This window comes from Myotis lucifugus, unplaced genomic scaffold, assembly GCF_000147115.1.
Source record: "Myotis lucifugus unplaced genomic scaffold, Myoluc2.0 scaffold_601, whole genome shotgun sequence".
Lineage (NCBI taxonomy): Eukaryota > Metazoa > Chordata > Mammalia > Chiroptera > Vespertilionidae > Myotis > Myotis lucifugus.
This window is the reverse complement of record NW_005871649.1, coordinates 96,408-113,475: the sequence shown is the minus strand read 5'-3', so window position 1 is coordinate 113,475 and position 17,068 is coordinate 96,408. Positions and strand designations below refer to the sequence as shown.

The 17,068-nt window shown below is 44.9% G+C and overlaps 1 protein-coding gene across 2 annotated transcripts in view; it reads right to left on the bottom strand.

Annotated features, from left to right (window-relative positions):
* Positions 1 to 3,778: 3,778 nt before the first annotated feature.
* Positions 3,779 to 17,068, bottom strand: part of RGS7 (regulator of G protein signaling 7) — a 61,243-nt gene continuing 47,953 nt past the window's right edge. Inside the window, exons 13-16 of one of the 2 annotated variants that reach the window (XM_014447013.2) lie at positions 15,636 to 15,822; positions 12,578 to 12,667; positions 9,645 to 9,725; positions 3,779 to 4,494 (exon numbers count right to left, since the gene is read on the bottom strand). In XM_014447013.2, coding sequence (XP_014302499.1) covers positions 9,651 to 9,725; positions 12,578 to 12,667; positions 15,636 to 15,822 — 352 coding nt within the window. In that variant the 3' untranslated portion in view covers positions 3,779 to 4,494; positions 9,645 to 9,650. The remainder of the gene's footprint in view (positions 4,495 to 9,644; positions 9,726 to 12,577; positions 12,668 to 15,635; positions 15,823 to 17,068) is intronic. The other variant, XM_006104739.3, reaches the window with a different exon arrangement.

Genomic DNA, 17,068 nt, shown 5'->3' with positions numbered 1-17,068 from the left:
CAAAGACTTATATTTTTGACATTTATTTTATATATTTAAATGCCATTTAACAAAGAAAAATCAACCCAAAAAATGAGTTCGCGTGTCTCCTCTGACACGCGTGTCATAGGTTCGCCATCACTGCTCTAGGTGGACATTATAATGTCCTAACGGTAAAACAACAGGTAGGATCAGAGAGATTCTCAGATCATTCATAATGGATGTTAACGCGACTTACTGTGGTAATCGTTTCGCGATCTATCAAAACATCATGCCGCACAGCTAAAACGAAGCCAGTGGCCTATGTCAATTATGTTTCAGTAAAACTGGGGGATAAATGTTCAAATTAAAAATTAAAAACAACAACAACTCATACACACCCATGTCAATTGAATAGCAAATAAAATCAAGAACTCTGTATTAAGGCAGAGATTTTTATAACTGTCTTCTTCCACTCATGGATAATAATTTATGATTTATTTGTATAATATTAATGAATAATATTAATATCTAATAATGCAATTATTGCTTATTGTTACCCCATCATGATGCCATACTCAGAGAGGAAAGATTTCTCCCTCTGCCTGCTACAATGTGCTGGGTGACTGTGGCCTCACAAGAAAGCACAGGATTTAGGAGAGAAATTTGAACCTACTTTTTTTTTTAATATATATTTTATTGATTTTTTCAGAGCGGAAGGGAGAGGGATAGTTAGAAACATTGATGACAGAGAAACATCAATCAGCTGCCTCCTGCACACTCCCCACTGGGGATGTGCCCGTAACCAAGGTACATGCCCTTGACCGGAATGGAACCTGGGACCCCCTGGTCCGCAGGCTGACGCTCTATCCACTGAGCCAAACCGGTCAGGGCAGAACCTACTAACTTTTGTTATAAGAACTTGGGCAACTCAGCAAGTCGTTTACCTATTTTGTCAGCGTTCAATAGCCTTATTTTTCAAGGTGGCCGAGAGGACAGTGATGGTGGAAGCGTTTAGTATAGTTAGTTACCTGGCACCCAGTCTCCTGTAGAATCCTTATTATTGAGGTTATTACTAAGAAACATGCACAGTCCCCTTGCTCTGTCCCCCTCTTCCTTGTGAAGTGACCGCTTGGAACTCTTGTCTTTGAGTCCATGTCGCTTAAGGTGGAACAAACATCCGAGTGACTTTCCTGATTTCCCCCAGTTGCACAGACTCCACCGGTCAGGGCTCTGCTCCCATCACAGCCAAGGTGACCAGATGCACTTCAGCTGCCTGAGAAATACCAACTGACCGCTAGGTGTCACACTTGCTAAATAGTTAGAAAGGGACTCCATTTCCCCATCCCTAGGACTCAGAAACCACATTGATTTTTTCTCCTTTTGAAGGAGTTTTCAGTGACTTTGACACCTCTCTCATGAGGGTCACGTTTCTACTGGTGTAGAGTGTTTCTACATGTAGGTGGATATGGTGTGAGTTTGTGCCAGTATCAGTGGTTTTATTCAAAGATAAAAAGTGAAGGGTAGATTCTACTGTCCTTGTACCTTCTGTGATACACGCTCAACCATCGACCCAAGTTCATGGAAGGATAAAGAAAACGAATTAAATCAAATGGTGACGAAAGACCGGCTCAGAGAGTGGCCTGGTGACTGTGATGAGCAGAAGCTTCCTCTAGAAGCAAACATCACCTACCTGGTTTGGCTCAGTGGGTAGAGCTTCGGCCCCGGGTGTGGAGAGCGGCTACAGTGTTTGGACAGGTTCAAGCCTCGGACTAATGAGAGGGCACAGTCCTCTCATGGCCACGTGCAAGTCCCAGCTTGGAGGGCAGGGCCCTCCCAGCACAATTATAGCCAACAGCTATGGTTGTGAGCCTGAACCTATGGTCCGAACACGTGGCCGCACGTGTCTGAGTGATGTGGGCTTGATAGAGTTCAGGTGCATGTAACTGAGTAGGATCAAAACCCACGAGAATGTTGTAAACATCTTGACCACGCCCTTACTTTCCCTCCTGGAATCTGCTATAAAATAAAGACACGGCTTGTGGGCGCTGTCGCTGTCTCTCCATCAGAGAAGCAGCGTCCCACCGAGACCCAGCCTTCGTTCTCTCGTCTGTCGTTTCTCAATCCTTCACCACCCCCACTCAGGTTCACCCTTGGCCGTGCTGGCTCGGCAAACCCAGGGACTGAAAGGTTCTGGGTTCGATTCGGGTCAAGGGCATGTACCTTGGTTGCAGGCTCGAGATCCCCGGACCAGTAGGGGCATGTGTGGCAGGCAACCAATCGATGTGTCTCTCTCACATCGATGCTTCTCTCTCTCTGTCCCTCCCTCTCCCTTCCACTATCTCTAAAAATCAATGGAAAAATATCCTCGGGTGAGGATTAACAATAAATAAATAAATAAATAAATAAATAAATAAATGCAAGCATCAATATGATTCTAAAAACACAAAGTAATCAATCTCTATGACTTAGACATCAAGGCTCTCTTCTCCCGCCAAACCTTGAGCTTTAAACATTTTTGCTCTGTTACCCAAGATGCCATCAACAACGAGCAGCGAACCCAAGGACTCGAAGACATACATTTCCCCGCGCATCTCGCTCTCCTGAAATCAGGATGCATCTTAAGATCAAGAGTCACATTCACTCACTATCGCCTGTCTCGGCTGTCACTCTGTGTGGGCAGCCCGGGGTTGCAACTGCCTGTGCAGGAATGGACCATGGCAGCCTTCATTGCGTTCACTAACAGACCATCTGAGGAAGGAATGAGAGACTCAATCGTTGTCTGAAAAACTTCCCAGCGACACCTTCTGGTCAGATCCAGAAAAGGTAAGCATCCAGAAAAACAGACACATCGACCAACGGGACAGAATCGAGAGCCCAGATATCAACCCACACATATGCAACCAACTCATGTTTGACCAGGGGGCCACGGATACTCAATGGAGAAAATCTCTTTAATAGATGGTCCTGGAAACACTGGCTATTCACATGTGAAAGAATAAAAGTAGACCCCTCTCTGACACCACTCACAAACTCGATATGCATGAAAGGCTTAAATGGGCCCAGCTGGCATCGACCTATGAACCAGGAGGTCAGGGTTCAATTCCAGGTCAGGGCACGTGCCTGGGTTGTGGATCCCCAGTGAGAGGGTGTGCAGGAGGCAGCCCATCCATGATTCTCTCTCATCATCGATGTTTCTATCTCTCTCTCCCTTTCCCCTCCTCTCTGAAATCAATAAAAATATATTTAAAAAAAGAAATAAATGACATAAAATCAGCCCTGGAGTTGGGAAGTCACACTCAAACCTAATTCTAATAAAATATTCATCAGCAAAACAGAGAGAGATGCATATTCATAATGAGGCAGAAAGGCCTATGAATAGCTCTGAAAATGTCAAAGTCCCATTGAGGTTGATTTTTCAAGGGAGAAAAAGGATCGAACACGTTCAATCTGTCCCGGTTACTGTACCACCCAAGCTTGTCTTGAAACCCAGGGCAATCATTTATTTTAATTAAATTTTTTAAAAATTTTTATTTCTTTAATCCTCACCTGAGGATATTTTCCCATTGATTTTTTTAGAGAGAGTGGAAGGAAGGGGGAGAGACAGAGAAACATCGATGTGACACATCGATTGGTTGCCTCCCGCGTGGGCCCTGACCAGGGTCCAGATTCAAACCCGGGGACCCTTCAGTCCCCAGGCCGATGCTCAATCCACTGAGCCAAACCGGCTAGGGCCAGGGCGACTGTTTAAATTGCTCCTCTACTTTTGTGGGTGCTCTCTGACCATGCTCTTTTTCTCAATTGTCACGAAAGTCAAAAGTTACAGAAGCCACAAGATTCTGCATCGTTTAATGAAAGATAAAACAACGATATAAACATACACAAATTTACAGGGCAGGAATCCGCTTGAATCCATTGGGAGTTAAGAGGTGTTTCGTATTTAAATACGGTATAAAAATAAATGCAGAAACAGGAACCGAGAACGTACAGACGACGGACAGAAATGGGAGCTTGTTTCTGCGACTAACTCGGTGAAATGAGCCTTTCTGGGCTAAATGGGTTGTTTAATGAATAGGAAGCCGTAGGCGTACTGATCGATAGACGCTGCTCTGCTTGGACAGTTCTTCCAGTTTGTGACGGATTCCATTTCCAGTGAACTGTGTGTCTAGCTGAAGCTTTACGGGAAAGAAAAAGAAAGGGGGGAGGCGGAGGAGGGTGTAAAAGGTGTACTTCACTTGAACTTGATCCAAAAGGAAAAGACACAGATCCAGCTTGGTACGTGGAGGAAGTAGGCTGACAACGTGTGGACGTGGAGGCATGGAGAGGGCGGAGTCCCGTGGAGATGGCACACGAAGGAAGGACGACGCGGGTCCTTTGCTCATGCAACATCTTGGCCTAAGGTCCTCGGCTCCAGGTCACAACAGAGAGCGACAACGTGTAGGCAACCACTCGGTCTGCTTCCATGCTACATACAGGGTGGTCCTATCAGTTAGACTGCACGAGGCTCGTTAGCCTCTTTGACGTGAGCGATTTCCCCTGAGGAAAAAGAAACAGAAACCAACACGGTATGATCACCGAAAACCTGCTCACAGGTAACACCTACTCCTCACAGCTTATCTGTGTTCGAGGGTGAACACGGGACCCTTGGGGTACATCGTAGCTCAAACGCCAGGGCCAGCTTCCCTCCCAGCAACACATGGGACAAGATGACCCTCCCTCCTCCCACCCTCCCGCCCGCCTCCTCCCCATTGCAAACAGACTGATGGGTTCACAGCACAGAGCAGCAACTCAGAAAACATGTCCATCCACGTCCCATCCAGGCTCAGCGATGACGCAACACCTAGGTTAGCCGCTGGGGATAAACACGGTCCAAGGAAACCCAGTAAGCTGCCCCGGGAGATAGCGACGTGCATGCATTCTGGCTCAGCTGCTGGGATTGGTGCCGCACTGATAAATATCGAGAGATGCCCAGAGGGTGATTTCATTAAGTGAAATGTATTTTTGATGGTGTGATGGGTGGAACCCTCAAGATCGAGTCTGTCCCTCATCCTACAGAGTGACGGAGAGAAAGGTGCCAATTATACATCCAAGGAAAAGACCTCTTTGCTCCTTACTTCAAACTTGAGGCATCGCCCTGGCTTTTCCTACCTGATTTCCTCCAACCCCAACCCTGGAATAATCCCATAGATTCTGATTCCACATATTGTGTTAAGGCCGAGAATACATCTTCATGTTGGGGGGCGATCTTGCAAGTTAAAGTGTCCCTGTTAGTTACAAGTACTTTGGAGTGGTAAACATTTCAGATTGGAATTATTTTATCAAAACTGTATAGAGTGTGAGTTCCTAGAAAGTTAAACTCAAATTGTTGAGACCTGGTGTGTTTAATGTTGAACACTGAAAAAATTCTGTCATGATGGACTAAAAAGAGATGGTTTAGGAGCACATTTACATTTAACTACTGATTACTAGCTTCTGTGTGGACCGAGAAAGAACAAGACAAATACTTTAATTCCCTTAGCTAAAAATATTTTCCTGAAATAAAAGTAGAGTAGGTCCATTAGAGAAAAATGAGAAAAGCACAGAAAAATATTACAAGAAATAAACATTATATGAAATACATTTTTTTACATACTAATATATCACCTACTTTTTATACAAAAATATGGTTTGTTAAAACTGGAATTACGCTGTGCATAATATTGTGACTTATTATGAGTAACATGTATATTAAAATAATTATATTTTGATCAATTATCCATGCTACACATATTTCTTCTAATATAATGTTTTGTTCACATTCATTGCGTTAGTGGGTAGGAAAATCAATTTAGAAAGATGCAGACAACATTAAGAAAATAATTGAATATTATAGAATAGGTCAGAATATCTCAGACTGTGTTGCACATAATAAGGATAATTTTAGTTCTAAACACAGATAGTTTATATGTTAGAGTTTAGTTCTAGACAGTACCATTTATGTAGTAACACACACAAACATGTATGCATTACTATGTCCAATGTGGGTGGCAAAAAATAAAGATGAAAACCACTACTCTAAAACCTAATTTTTAATCGCTGCGTAATATTCTGCCAGGTAGATATACCCTGATGCATTTAAGAAATTCACAACTGTGCATTCAGACTGTGTCTTCTGTTTGGCATTTATAAGATGCAACAGATACTCTTGCTTGGGTGTGAACACCTGCCTTTCTTAAAATGATTTATTAAAAGTTGAATGACATTGAAAGTGAGAGATATTTTGCAGGTTTGACACATTCTGTAAGGTTTCATTTGGGAAAATGATTAGCAATTACACTCCTATGAACTGTGTATGAAATCACTTTCATGAGAAGAATGACCCGACGTTGGTGCCGCTGGCAGTGCCAGCCCCAGATGAGCTATTCCTGTCGGCATCGACCCTCTTATACACCTCGAGCTTCCTAAGAGGAGTGGCCATGTCTCTCGATGTGTGTGTCCTCCGATAGGGGGCAAAGTGCTTGTTGTCATTTTGTTGGATGGAAATACAGTGGGGCCTTGACTTACGAGTGTCCCGACTAACGAGTTTTTCGAGATACGAGCCGTCTCTTGGCCGACTTTTTGCTTTGAGTTGCGAGCTAAAATTCGGGTTACGAGCCAGCTTCAGATACCCCACCGCTAGTTGGCGCAGCGAACGTCACAGTGAACACCACAACATCAGCTCAGCATCACGTGTCTCACTCGTTCACTTTTTGATTTGACATACGAGTAATTTGAGTTACGAGCTCCGTCACGGAACGCATTAAACTCGTAAGTCAAGGCCCCACTGTATGGGGGTAGTGCTTGGGTACATGGGAGCTACTAGGTTACATGCTAATTACACAGAGGCCCCCAGGATGTCTCCATCAACACAGGTAGCTGGGGCCTCAGAGCCACGGCCATCGACCCAAGGTCAAGTAGATCAGAACAGGACTTGGGGAAATGCTATTGAAACTTCCGTTTCCGGGAGAAGTTTCTCACTGGCGGCTGTCTATTCGGCAGCCTCGAAACATTCCTTAGGAACCCCTGGGATGCTCTCTGACCAAAAACCACTGTGCACTTCACAGCTTATGGGACGTGAGTGGCAATTTCAGAATGGATGATGCTACTAGAGGGAAATGAAGATCTATTGTCCAAACCAAACAGGCTACACGGTCGGGTACATTTCATAGCAATCGATGTTCCTAAAATTGCTTTCTCAGGCAAGTTATCACCACAAGCCGCTTGAGTTTCAATAAAACAAGGTGGGTAGCCATAGATGCCAACAACAATATGATAAATGAGGTGAGTTTCAGGTCCCTGAGAGGAGAAAGAGGAGAAAAAAGTTCATCTCTGTCCAGACTCACTTTATGTGTTTGTTGGTGAGATCTCTGGTAGGGAGCCCAGTGACGAGTTTATACATTATATTTACTCCAGGTGCTCTAGGAATTTTCTCAGACAGTTCATCTGTATGAATACACCTGGAATCTCAAGTAATAAAATCTACAGCACTCAACCCGAAAAATAATACACCCAAAGTTCTAAAGTTGCACGGATACAAGTCAAAACCTTCCTTCACTCAGTTCCTGATCTGCTTGGGTATCATTTTTTAAAAATATATTTTTACTGATTTCAGAGAGGAAGGGAGAGGGAGAGAGAGAGAAGCATCCATGATGAGAATCATTGATCGGCTGTCTCCTGCACGCCCCCTCCCGGGGATCGAGCCCACGACCGGGGCATGTGTCCTTGACCGGAATCGAACCTGGGACCCTTCAGTCTGCAGGCTGATGCTCTATCCACTGAACCAAACCAGCTAGGGCTTGTGATGCTATTTCTAGAACCAGGTTATAACAATATGCAGGACCAGGACACTAAACTTCTACAAGTAAACACGAATTGAAAATGGGCTCACCCTCCAGAGGAGGGTGTCACCCGGTGGCAGCATTTATCAAGGAGCAAGGTGATCAGTGGGGAGGGGAAGACTCTGGGAACAAAATAAATTTTGGGTCAGCTGCCTCCTGCACCCCCCCCGCACTGGGGATGTGCCCACAACCAAGGTACATGCCCTTGACCGGAATCGAACCTGGGACCCTTCAGTCTGCAGGCCGACGCCCTATCCACTAAGCCAAACCAGTCAGGGCTACAGTATATTGTTTTAATTGTTCAATAGAGTCATCCTGCCTTTATATCCCTTACAATGTGGTCATCACAATAAACCGAGTAATCATCTGTCACCATACGACGTTGTTGTGATGTTACTGACTCTATCCCCTGTGCTGTACACTCTATCCCAGGGACTGATTTATTTCATAACAGGAAGTGTGCACTTCTTCTCCCCCTTCACCTTTTCCACCCATCCCCTGAAAATGAAAACACTAATTGGAAAACATATCTGCAGCCCTATGTGCATTGTAGCATTATTTACGAGGGCCAAGATATGGAAGCATATCTCGGTGTCCCGTGACAGCTAAATGAATAAAGAAGAGATGGGAGATATATAAATATATATCTATATAAAAGCCTAAGTGACCGGTTGACCGGCCAGTAGCTATAGCATGCAATGACCACCAGGGGGCAGACGCTCAATGCAGGAGCTGCCAAGCGACAGCAACTTTGCAGAGTGCCCTCTCGACCCCTTGGGGGATGTCAGACTGCTGGTTTCAGCCCGATTCCCACAGGCCAGGTCATGGGATCCCACTGATGCAGGAATCTGTGCACCAGGCCTCTAGTGTGTGTGTGTGTGTGTGTGTGTGTGTGTGTGTGTGTGTGTATACATATATATATATGTAATATATATAATAAAATATTGTTCATCAAAAAAATAATAAAATCTTGTAATTTATGACAACATGGGTGGACCTAGATGGTATTGCGCTAAGCGAAGTAAGTCAGACAGAGAAACACAAATACCATATGCTTTTACTTATATGTGGAATCTGAAAACATCAAAACAAGTAAATGTGGTGCTGTTTTAAGAGCTGGGGAACTTGGTCAGAATCAGGGATGGGGTTGGAGGAAAGACATCCATTTGGCTTCCCCTTCCCATCTTCCTTAAGTTGCAGTATTACTTTTAATTCTATCACAGAGACGTCCACTCTAGCCTCACGAACGATATTCTGTCGGCATTACATTCGGAAAGGACGAGTTGGAAACGATTCTTACACAATGTACCGAGCACGGAGCAACTTCCTCCGCCAAAACCTCGAGGCGTTTCTTTTCCCTTCCCGACCCGTGGTGACATCTTATATTAAAGGTCAGAGACGGCAAGAGATCCCGCCAAAATGGTGGGAAGTTTCTAATGTGATTCATTCCCGGGGCCCGGCGTGTCCCAGCCCTTTACTTTGTACAACCCCGTGGAATGTTCAAAGTGGACACGGCTCTTTGCCGTCTTTCAAAATCTCCGCCCACGGTCACCACGTGCCATGTGTACACACGGCCGATGGACATTCCCCACCGCCAAGATCTCGGAAGGAAACTGAAAGCAAACACCACATCTCCGTTGAATCCAATTTGCTGACGTTTCAACACACACAACTCCACTGAACTAGGCATCACAGCAGAAGCCACAACACAGCACACCACACAACACACACACACACACGCACACACACACAGCAGCAGCAGCATGGAGCCAACCAGACAACTCCACAGACAATGCGGACGAACTGGAGTAGAAACCGAGAGTGGTCTACCTCTTTTCATAACAGGTTAGTGCTGGCCCTCAGTGTTGGAGTACAGTTTTTATGGCATGGGAAAATGGGGAGGTTCCTGCCCTATAAAAATAAATGCGGTCAAGGCTTTAGTTGGAGCTCGCACCAGGTCGGAAAGTTCCCAAGGCACTGGCACAATACAAAGAAAAAAAAGAAGAGGAGGAACAATCCCACACACAAATATATCACCCAAACACATGGCTAGAGGCTAAGAAAACGGTGGCATAAAAAGGAGTGGCCTCCTGAATGAGGTACGCAACAACTTTCAACAGCTTTCCTGAAAAAGAATGAAGAAGGGAGGCCTGGTGGCGGGCCAGTGAGGGGCATAGCTTGTCACCGGCCACCATTCGGACCAAATAGGTCATTTTCTCCCTACAGATGTAGAAAGCACAGGCCCCCTCACTGTTCTTAATCTTTTAAGCGTTACAGAAAGCCAAGGGGGAGATCATAGAAACTCATGCACTCTCTTTAATAAAGGGATATAGTGAATAAAAAGAAAAACGTAAGAAAATAATGATTTCTTCATTTTACGTATTATAATACGGGGGTCTTTGCAAACCTTGGCTTGATGGGTACTTGTAGTTTTTCATAGGAGACTTCTTTTTCTACCCTGGGAAGGGCTGAGACCCAAGGGTAGATAGAATCCAAGTTCTGGGTTTGAATCGAGGCAGCACCTTGGCTGTTACACCCGCGTGGGAGACGGGGTGAGAAATTGGGGACATCGCTTGATTGGACTTAAGGGTGCGTCATTCCTCCCCAAAGAAGACTTACCACATTCTGGGCAAATTTCTCAAAAGATGTTCTGCGATCCATGGAGGGTTCCGACTGAACACGTGCGGGGTGGGGCAAGGCAAAGGGAAACAGGGGACGTAAAAAAAAAAAAAAAGAAAGAAAGAAAGAAAACAGAGCAGAAAGACACAGGAGAGGAAATGATAAAACACCAAATCATGTCCTAACCCACGGGGACCGGGAGGGGGCCGAGCTGCCAAGGAAGGCCTCCTTTTATTAAAGACTTTATTTTCTTGTTATTTTTTTAAAAATCTTTTTATTGATTTCAGAGAAGAAGGGAGAGGGAGAGAGAAACATCCATGATGAGAGAGAATCATGGATCGGCTGCCTCCTGCATGCCCCCTACTGGGGATCGAGCCCACAACCCGGGCATGTGCCCTGACAGGGAATCGAACCGTGACCTCCTGGTTCTTAGGTCGATGCTCAACCACTGAGCCACGCTGGCCGGGCAATGATTTTTATTTTAAACATCAAAACTCTTCTCATGCAAACAAAATGGGGGGATTTCAAGTAAAATGCAACTACACTAAAATGAAGAAGATACACCGACACAGCGACGTGTTTATGCTGACATCTGCCAAATCTTTGAAAATCTAGAGGCATTCGCTCCTAATAATTTTCCATCAGAACCAGATTGCTGTTGAGAACTAGTAATTTTATAAAGCACTGCCATCCAATGGAAATGTCTGAAAGATGGCAATTTCATTCTACGCTGTCCAGTATTTCAGAAGCCGTTAGCTGTGATCACGGAGGACTTCGTATTTGGCCAGAATTCTGTGTGATCTCAATTAACTTCCATTTCAGCTTAAACACCCCATGTGGCCAGTGGTTGCTGTATGGGACGATCTGTCTACTGCAGTGGTTCTCAACCTTCCTAATGCCGCGACCCTTTAATACAGTTCCTCGTGTTGTGGTGACCCCCAACCATAAAATTATTTTCGTGGCTGCTTCATAACTGTAATGTTGCTACTGTTATGAATCGTCATGTAAATATCTGATATGCAGGATGTATTTTCATTGTTACAAATTGAACATAATTAAAGCATAGTGATTAATCACACAAACAATATGTAATTATCTATGTGTTTTCCGATGGTCTTAGGCGATGCCTGTGAAAGGGTCGTCCGACCCCCAAAGGGGTCGCGACCCACAGGTTGAGAACCGCTGATCTACAGAGTACTTTGAAAAAATCCCATTAGCCTAAGGATGATCCTGAAGTATAAAAAATTACAGTTTCATCTCAGAATTTAAAGAAGCTATGAACGCTTTTCATGCTAAGAAACAATGAGTGAAGATGTTTATGTCCAGGTAGTCCGTATCACGTTACCTGGATGAGATAGGGTACCCTCGACAGGAAGACTTTGAAGATAAACATGAACTGAATAATGAGGTCTATTGCACTTCTTCCAGAATGTGGGTGGGTACTGGGTTACTGAGGGATTCAGGCTAAATACCAAGTGAAAAATATTCAGAAGCCAATATCCCTACATTTTGACAGCTACCACTGGGAGAGAAAAAAAAAGAGTATTTTTAGTTATGGCGTCTGTGGCTAAAAACATACATTCTAGTTTACTGTGAACAAAGAAAATTTGCTTAATGAGATCATTCTTTTCCTTTCTTTATTGCAATTTTTAAATATGCTTTTATTGATTTCAGAAAGGAAGGGAGAGGGGGAGAGAGAGAAACGTCAATGATGAGAGAGACTCACTGACAGGCCGCCTCCTGCACGCCCCCTACTGGGGATCAGCAACCCGGGCACGTGCCCTGACCGGGAATTGAACCATGACCTCCTGGTTCCTAGGTCGACGCTCAACCACTGAGCCACAACGGCCGGGCTATTGCAATTTTTTATTTCCTTGAACTAGGCATATCGAAGACTAACACGAAACATGAAAAACAGCTTAAAAAAAAACACTCTGCAAAGTAAGAACATCTACAGAAACAAACAAAAAAGAAAATAAGCGATCAACAAAGAGAAGCAAAGAGAACTTAAATGGCTCTTATAAAAGGCACGGGTTTGGGGAGGGTCTCGGGGCGTGTTCACTTACCCTCTGTCCACTTCCCCGGGGCCCCATGGAGGTCACCTCTCCAAAGAATGATTTAAAAAGGTCACAAAGAACCGGTACCTTTTTCTTTGCCTGTAGAAGCTCCTGGTAGGCACTGGATCGTAGGAAACGTGGGTATGAATCACTTTTCATCAGTTTGTAAATGTGCTCCTGGAAAGAAAGAACGGTTAGGGCGCGGCTCCGTCATTTCTCAGGGGAAACCAACCGCCGTGATCAGAAGACAACGGACAGTTGGAAAACCAATCCGGAAGCAGCTGGAAATAAAGACCGATTCTGCTGCTGCCGAGAACACCTTCTGTTGACAGAACAAGCAGATCCTCAAGTTCATTATCTGATTCATAAATCAATTTTAAAACTGGCTGAGGAGCTACGCTGAACATCAATGGAATTTCGTTAACAGAATGTCATAAAGGGATTCTACATCAAGTTGTTGATTGCTATGGATTATTTGGGAATATAAATCAATCTGCTGGCGCTTCCAACTACTCCAGGTCAATGTAGAGTTTCGAAACCTTTGAGAGTGTCTGGATGTCCTAGACTCTTCTTATTTGGAGAAAATATAGAATTTTAGAAATGACTCATTTCTCCTCGTCTCAAACACACCAGCAATAATGTGGAGATGCTCTGAATGCACTTCAATACGTCAGGATGAAGCCTCGCTCTAGCCCAGCGGTTCTCAACCTGTGGGTCGCGACCCCTTTGGGGGTCGAACGACCCTTTCACAGGGGTCGCCTAAGACCATCGGAAAAACACATCTTAGCCCTGATCGGTTTGGCTCAGGGGATAGAGCGTCGGCCTGCAGACTCAAAGGAAAAACACATCTATAATTACATATTGTTTTTGTGATTCATCACGATGCTTTTTAATTATGTTCAATTTGTAACAAAGAAATTGGGGGTCACCACAACATGAGGAACCCTATTAAAGGGTCGCGGCATTGGGAAGGTTGAGAACCACTGCCCTAGCCCAAGGTTCCTCTCCAAGCATCCGGGACACTGAAAACCGTATCGGTTTGTAGCTGTAAGAGTGAAATCATGTCTTTGCTCTGGAGTCAGGCATTTTGGGAATCAGACACTCTCTTGCTAAAGACCTCAGTCACACAGTACAAATTTGGGCCAATTTACCCATCTCCCTCCGCGTTCATTTCTAATGTAGAATACAGAGTTCTTGTGAGAATGAAAGGAATGGTAAGTGTTGAGCAGAGCATGGAGCTGTGCACAGCAAGTACTCAAATCTACTTGAGTCTATGCCAGGTACGCGTCTGAGTGCGCGCCTGTATCAGTTAATGTAGTCCTCACAGGACCTCAGCAAGACTGGTAACCATTTCACATCCATTTTATAAAATGGATGGAGGACAAGCTTAGAGAGAGGAAGGGGGAGAGACGGAGTGTGGGAGAGAGGAAGAGAGAGAAAAACATTGCCGTGAGAAAGACATATTGATTGGTTGCCTCCCGCATGTGCTCTGACAGGGGCCAGGATCGAACCAGCAACCCAGGTACACACCCTGGACCGGGAATCCAACCGGAGACCCTTCAGTGTGCAGGCCAGCACTCTAACCATTTAGCAACACAGGCCAGGGCTAAATATTCCTTTTACCACTTCAGGAAGGGTATGCCAAACAGTTTACGCATTGTTGGCTCCAGAAAAAAAAATGTTGGGAATCTTATCTTGAACTGAAATACAAAATAAATAAGCAGAGAAGTAAGCGAGGCCAGGGTTTTTATCCTGGTCCCTGTCGCGTGTCTCCGTAGGATAGAATTATTTCCACATGGGAGAGCTTAGCACAGAGGGAGGACGGAAGTTCAGTGAGCTCTCTTCGTTTCCTACTCTGTAGTTTGTTTCCTCAAACCAAAGCCAAGGGGGAAATATTTTCAACTGGGAGTAAAATCAAGGAAGCTCATTGTTCATGTTCTATACTGTATTTTACTTAGTAACACTGTTATTTAACATACGACATGCTTTCTAGAGTTAATATCCTTTTCTAAAGATGGCTTAAGAAATTATGAAGGATGCGTGTTCTGATTTAAAGGCCAGCTGCAACACATCGTTAGGAAATAATATCCTCTCGTTACAAGTTTATTTTTCTTCTTGAGAATAATATTTTGTTAGAGAAAGTGGAAACTCAAATTGTTCTGAAGGGGGAGAGTATCTCCAATTTGAGGGGGGAAAAAACTTGGAATTTTGACTTAGGAAGTTAATATCTTCATATAAATTTCCTTTCATTTCTTTTTGCAGACTGAAAAATTAACTTGGAAAATTAACAAGTGCCTGAATCTAGCATTCCACTTTATCATCAGTGCCGGAACGGGTTTGAGTCTGGCATATCTTACGCTACTTTAATTTAGTTCTGACTATGAGTAATAATAAATCATTTAGAAATATCAGTGTCTTAGAATCTATATTGAAAGACACCTGAAGGGGTTAAATGTGTTATTGAGGTTGGGCCACTTTGTTGTTGTTTTTCATTTCCAAAGAATTTATTTTTATTTATTTTTTAAATCTCTATTGTTGATTTTACATATGTCCCTCTATTGTCTGTGTCCATGGGTTATGCATATCTACATACAAGGTCTTTGGCTGATCTCTCCCCCACTCCCTTCCTCCACCCCCAACCCCTCCCGGGGCCACTTTGGATAAATGCTTGCTCACCTATTGGGTGACAGAGTAGAAAATGAAGTAAAAGGTTTCAAATATCTCAAATATTCACACAGAAACAAATGATCACAGAAAACCATGTACATTTACAAACATTCCCAGGCTTTTCAAAACAGGTCACTCTAAACCAGTGGTTCTCAACCTTCCTCATGCCGCGACCCTTTCATACAGTTCCTCATGTTGTGGTGACCCCCGGCCATAAAATTATTTTCGTGGCTACTTCATCACTGCCATGTTGCTGCTGTTATGAATCGTCATGTAAATATCTGATATGCAGGATGTATTTTCAGGGGTTGCGACCTGTACGCTCCCAGATCAATCGGAGTTATGTTACATACCGTGACCTAAACCGGAATATTAGACACGGCTGCCCACGACAAGAAAAACAAAATACAAGTCTCTCCACCCACCAACTCTGTGGGAGCACGTGCGTGACACAGCGCGAGGCCCACCGTGCACCCACCTGAGCATCTTCGAACGTGTACCGTCCGGGCTCCTTCACGTTCTGCGTGGTCTTGTCGTAGCTCTTCGAGTCCAAGTTGATGGCACTGGGGGCTCCTGGAGCCAGGAATTCTTGCCATATTTCCTGCACCCGAGAGGGGACTTCCCTGATGGGCCTTTTCTTCAAGTCCTCCACCGCCAGCCAGAACCTGCGTGGGGCGACACCGAGCATTCACTCCAATGGATGGGGCAGAAACAGGCTGTTGGGGACCAGCTAGGAGGGTAAGGAACAGTCATCACGCTCTGCTGGCCGCGATGGTGTTATTCTGATTGGAGAAGGCACAGCCTAACCTGGCTGGGAGTGGCCTGTGGGCCTGGGCGCTCACCTGGAAACGCGGTCCCTCCTCCCTACCCGGGAGCTGCCTGTGATCATGGAAATATTAACAATTTTGCAGCAGAAACTGCCCATTAGCCCTTTTACCTATTTTCCCAAGTGATCTCTGTCCTTCTCCCCAATATAAGCAGCTGGCTGGTGGAGGGGGCAGAGCAGATGTTTGTGGGTGCCCCGCCGCTCTCCACGCTGCCGGCAGGACTGGAATCAACGCTCATCTAGGACTCACCCCTGTCTCTGCTGAAATGGCTCAAGTCGTGACAGGCAGCCCGGACCCATGCATTGTCTGGTCACACAATGTCTCATAATCTGAAAATCCTTATAAAATCGATCCACAGTGAGGTCTCAGGGTGAATTCACTTTCTCTGAGGGCTTCCGACATTGAGCCTTGACCGATTTTTTTTTTTTATTAGTTGTATTCAAAGGTGTAAAATGTTTCATAAAGCAATACTGAAAATAATTTAAGTGTTTGCTGTTAAAAGCGGATCGGCCATGCTCGGCTGGCGTGGCTCAGTGGTTGAGCGTCGACCTATGAACCAGGAGGTCAGCGTTCGATTCCCGTTCAGGGCACATGCCCGGGTTGCGGGCTCCATCCCCAATGTGGGGCGTGCAGGAGGCAGCTGATCCATGATTCTCTCTCATCATTGATGTTTCTCTCTCTCTCCCTCTCCCTTCCTCTCTGAAATCAATAAAAGTATATTTTTTAAGAAAGTGGATTGACCAGAGCCCCCATTCTGTGCAACCTCCATTTTATTGAAGCTGGGAAGACCCATTTATTAGAGAGGAACTAGGGTTTGGAGGGTGCCAGGGTGAGTGACACACAGCATATGGTGGGGGGATAGAGCCGTGCACTGTCTGTCCTGTAGTCTCTGGGCCTTGTGTCCATCTGAGCGCTGAGGGTCAGCACAGAGAGGATTTCCTGCTCTGCCTGGCAAGGGGATTACACCCAACCTTTCCTGGAGTTAAAAGAGCTCTGGGCTCAGCTCAGAACGGCCCTCGCTGGAGAAATCAGGGCAAGTAGCTAATTTTGGGCCATTAATGCAGAGAGTGATGGGATGGCAGAA